The 4,713-nt window shown below is 40.5% G+C and overlaps 1 protein-coding gene across 1 annotated transcript in view; it reads left to right on the top strand.

Annotated features, from left to right (window-relative positions):
- The first annotated feature begins 2,937 nt into the window (after nucleotides 1–2,937).
- pkd1a (polycystic kidney disease 1a) overlaps nucleotides 2,938–4,713 on the top strand; it is an 80,581-nt gene continuing 78,805 nt past the window's right edge. Inside the window, exon 1 of the mRNA XM_080029057.1 lies at nucleotides 2,938–3,471. Coding sequence (XP_079885183.1) covers nucleotides 3,188–3,471 — 284 coding nt within the window. The 5' untranslated portion in view covers nucleotides 2,938–3,187. The remainder of the gene's footprint in view (nucleotides 3,472–4,713) is intronic.

Here is a 4,713-nt window from a genome sequence, read left to right as displayed (position 1 = left end):
CAGCCCAGACTGGACCAGTCCAGGCCAGACAAATACAAAACACTACATTTCATATGTTTTGGATAAACTGGTTCTGCAGGGCAGCTCCCCAATATAGTCAGCAATAGTCAGCGAAAAAAGTAAGTGTCATCCCAATATACAGGACTAAGTATAAGGGAACTTCCTGGTTTCGACATGTAATAATATAACTAAAATATGCACCAAAAAAGGTGAACTTTGAAAATTCATTGTGTGATTTTACAGTTGAGATATTGTAAAATGTATTGGATGGATTGCCATGTAATTTTGTGTAGATATTCAAGATCAGCAGAGGATGCATCCTAATGAGCTTGTTGATGCCCTAACTTTTCCTCTTACAAGCACAACCATAAGGTTCACATGTTGCAGTTGTTTTTTTAGTGAAATGTATCGACAGCATTCTATGGATTGGACTGAAACTTTAACTCAATTAACATCGGTGATCCATTCACTTTTTATATGCACCATCAGAAAAAGTACTTTGAACAAATGGTTGATTTATGATCTAATACTGCAAAAACACTGATTTCTTAGAAAATAACTGATTATCAAATAACTACAGTTTTGCAACTATGATCTAGGGAAAGCTGATACATTGTTTAATGGCTACCCTTTCAGTTAATTCATTTGAATAAATATCTAACTAGTCTATATTGTGTTTGATTACATCGAATCACAAAGCTTCATTCCCACCAGCACACAGTTGTGTGTGTGTGTGTGTGTGTGTGTGTGTGTGTGTGTGTGTGTGTGTGTGTGTGTGTGTGTGTGTGTGTGTTTCTATTCATTGACAAACATAATAACTCCCTGTATGGCTATACAACACAAATTAAATGATCTGATGAGAGAGCTCCACTCCAAAAGGAACTGTCCAGTGCAGAGGACCTAGTCCCTTTGATAAAATCATGTCTGGCCTCAAGTCAAATTCATTGGAAATGTTGAAGTCGTTTTTTAAATAAGTATTATGTCAGGGTTTTTTTTAATACAGCAAGCAACAATGAATATTTTGCATCATTTACGTTATGATGTTATGTTTAGTCATATACTGTATTTTTGAAATGCTTCTAGCCTACTCTATAAATAAAACTCTTCTGGTGCACTTCAGTTTAGAGCCTGAAAAAAACTGATGCTGAATATGAGCTATAACAGTCTGAAAAGAAGGGGATTTTCAACAAATAAACTGTAATATTTTGTTAAACTATTGCATTATACTGTGTGTTTTTAAATAGTAGAATTGTTTATGACAGTGCAGTTACTCACTTTGAATAAAAAAAAAACTGTTTTCTAGCCTCAAACACAAGGTAGAAGCTCCTTTTGCACCCACACATGGTTTGCTTCTCAACAATGAACTCTGCGATGAAAGGCTGCCAATGAGGATGAAAGAGTGCCAGAGTTATTGTGGGATTCTTCCTTTTCTTTGTACAGAGCACCAGATGCCTGCAGGGAGAATGGGAGGGCTCTGGCCCAAGTCAAATATGCAGGAAGCAACTTGTGCACGTGCCCGGCACGGCTTCAGGGAATACTACTGCCACAGAGAGGAGGGAGGTCCCTCACATTGAAGGATCTCTCACTCTCCACATGAAAAATTCATACATTTTTCTGTCATTCTCTTTCAAATCTCATCTATGCATAGTGGAGGAGGTGTTGCAATGTTCATCAACCCACAGGTATACTCTTATTCTGCTGTTCTGATAATACTGAAACATAAGATACTTATGGTTTGCGCTGTTTTGGAAAAGCTTTACATTGATTGCTGTGTCAATAAAGCATTTTACACATTTGCATTCCTCATGGTGAGTCTCTTGTGCCCAGAGAAAGACTTTTTGTCTGGGCACAAACATCAAAAGAGACTTTCCGGAAAAGCAAAGTTAAAATGAAAAAATCTAATTGTCCAAATGTATAATGCAAAGTGCTGCTGTTAAAGTGAGTCACGTTTGATATTTGGTTATAGAAGGAAAGAAGGAGAACAAAACAGAAACATTGAACATGTACAGACTCAGTCACTGTATCATTATGAAGCATGAAAAGACAGCCATGTATACGGAGCTGAAGCCCGGAGTAGAGGGACTGCACGCAGACAGGAGAGCTGTTGATTATTGGAAACTTTGAATATTACAACGGGGCCCCTAGATATATGTCTCCTCTTCTGGGGTCTTCACCAACCACAAGAAAGACCCTGTTGAACAAAGTATATACGTTAAGCAGACGCCCTTCATAAGAGCTTGAGATTCAAACAAGTGGAAAAACATCAGGATTTTTACAATATTGACACTCAGCCTGTTTTATTCAGTTTCTTTTTTGTTTAAATTGGTTTATTTATAACTATTTATAATATTCATATTGTTCTGTAGTCAGAGTTGCTTGATAAGGATAGGAGGCAAATGGAGCATGGTAGCTCCCCCGGGGCCCCAGACCCTTAAGGTTGTGAAATGTCAGAGGGCCTTTGCATTATCACCTGTCTTAGAAGGCTTACTGTTTGTTAAATGTACACATGCTACAAAGGCTATTCCTACATAACTAACGGAATAATCCAATGTCTACCAACAGGGGAACAGGGGCCATTACATCAGCATTTACCTTGAGGCCCCTAGAAGGTTAATCCAATAACGATGATAACAGTAAGACCTCAAGTAATGTTAAACTTGATTACATATGAACACTATTATGATTGACTTCTGGTATTGTTTTCCTAAACATTATTGAACAAATTGAATCTCTAACACTATGGGTTACATTTATTTTTGATGCGAGAGAGGATAGACTCGGTGTATTCAAAGCTTGTTCGTGGAGAAAGGGATTCGGAAATGCAGATGTGTGTCGGGTCTCAGCGGCTGCTCTAGGTACTGCACCAAGTGGAAGGAGGAGGAGAGAGGAAGTTCTCCAAAACTTTTTTTTTTCTTCCCCCTGAAAGGATCCCGGAGAGGCTCCGTTAGATTTTCAGAGGAAGAAGGGGATCCGACCAGAGGAATACAAGAACACGCAGCTGGGTAGAAAACGGTGTCAAAAAAGTTCATCCCTTCATCTCCTTGTCTCCCCCACATGAAAGCCACGAGCCGGGTGGGGACACGCGCGCGTTTGGTTTGCCTTTTTGTCCCGTGTGATTTTGTATGGTTTCCTTCTTCCCAGACTGCGAGGACTTAGACCATCAGAGGCGATGAGATGTGAGTGAGCTATGCCTTGTGGAAATGGACAGACTTTATCCAAGCGAAAACATGGCGTCTGCGTCCCGAGGTTTGGCTTCTTCTTCTTTTCCAGTGTGCTTGTGGCGCTGTGTTGCCTGGAGGCATGGGGCTCCGGGCCGCAGGGGGACGGCGGCGGCACGGGTTGCAGCCCCTGTCCCGTTAACTGCAGCTGCGCGCTGGCGGGGCCCCAGCAGTCCTGCGTTGTCAACTGCTCCAACATCGGCCTGGAGAGGGCCCCAGCAGCGGCGGACATCCCGCTGGCCACCAACGTGCTGTGAGTAAAAGTGCATTGAGTCAATTTAACTATAGGTTTTAAATGGTTGGAACCGTTTTCCTATGAAAATAAAACAATCCCAATGGAGCACATTCACTTAACTTTGAGAACATGCCAATCAAGTATAGGGCTATCCTACTGGCTTATAACACAAATCATGCTTACCAGGCTTCTTATGTTGTTGTGAAATGATTCTATTTTGGTTCATATTGGGTGTTGTTTGCCATGTGTTGACCTATACATGAGGGTCTCAGGCTGTTGTTTATGTCGGTATCACCACATCACTCTTATGGGGCATTTTATTGGTGGGTTTGTTTTTGTTGTTGTCATGCAGCTGAAACTATTGGCCGATTAACTGACTGGGTCCTGATTGGTTGTTTGACCGATAATAAATCATCAACTCTCTTAATAATTGCTGGTTCTAAAATGTAGCCTACATTATCACATGCAATGGTGGTTCATTTTGCTTAACTGGGAATTGGTCTTGTATTAATCTTGGACTGCAAACGTGCATGTGTAAGCTTTGGCTGTGAGAAACTGAGGGCAAATTTTGATATGATACATAATGGTTAAGCGATCATTCTATAAAGCAATAGTCAGCTTAGAAAATAATTCAAATGAACTGTTAGTTGCAGGTTTAGTCATGCAGAAGGACTCTGACAGATGCGGTAGAGTAGATTCATGTGGTCATGGTCTTGAAAAACTTGCACCAAACCTGAGCAGTTGCACCAGTGTAGTTCTGTTTTAAAACGAAAAACAAAAAAAAATGAAATAAATCTTAATTAATATTTTGAGAAAAAAAATTGGATAAACAAAGGGGTAATAATAATAAGCAGGCCTTCCTATAGCCTACTTAAAGGTGACCTGCTATTTGTGTGTGTGGCGCAGGCTTCTGTCAAAGGCCCAGACTGGTGTTATAGTGACACTGCTTGTGTGTGACGTGTGTTTCACAGTGTGGATGTGTGTCTCTCTTTGGTAGTTTAAACAGCTGAGCACCAGAGCAGTGAACGTGGTGTTTGTGGTGCAGAGCAGTCTTCAGCCTCTATTCTGTTCTGCCCTCCGACGCAAGACATATGTTATCAATTATTTATTTCCCTCTTTACGCTTGGTTCTTTTTATTGAACTGAAAGATTTTTACCTCAAATACCGGGTTTATGATCAATGCTCGCTGTTTTGGAACCCCGCTTGTTTGACAGACTTGACTATAAGCACATTGTTTTAATAAGGAAAGCAAGTAAAAAA

The sequence above is a fragment of the Ammodytes marinus genome (genome assembly GCF_949987685.1).
Source record: "Ammodytes marinus genome assembly, chromosome: 6".
In the NCBI taxonomy this organism is placed as follows: domain Eukaryota; kingdom Metazoa; phylum Chordata; class Actinopteri; order Uranoscopiformes; family Ammodytidae; genus Ammodytes; species Ammodytes marinus.
The sequence above is the reverse complement of the archived record's forward strand: the minus strand, read 5'-3'. Positions and strand labels throughout refer to the sequence as shown.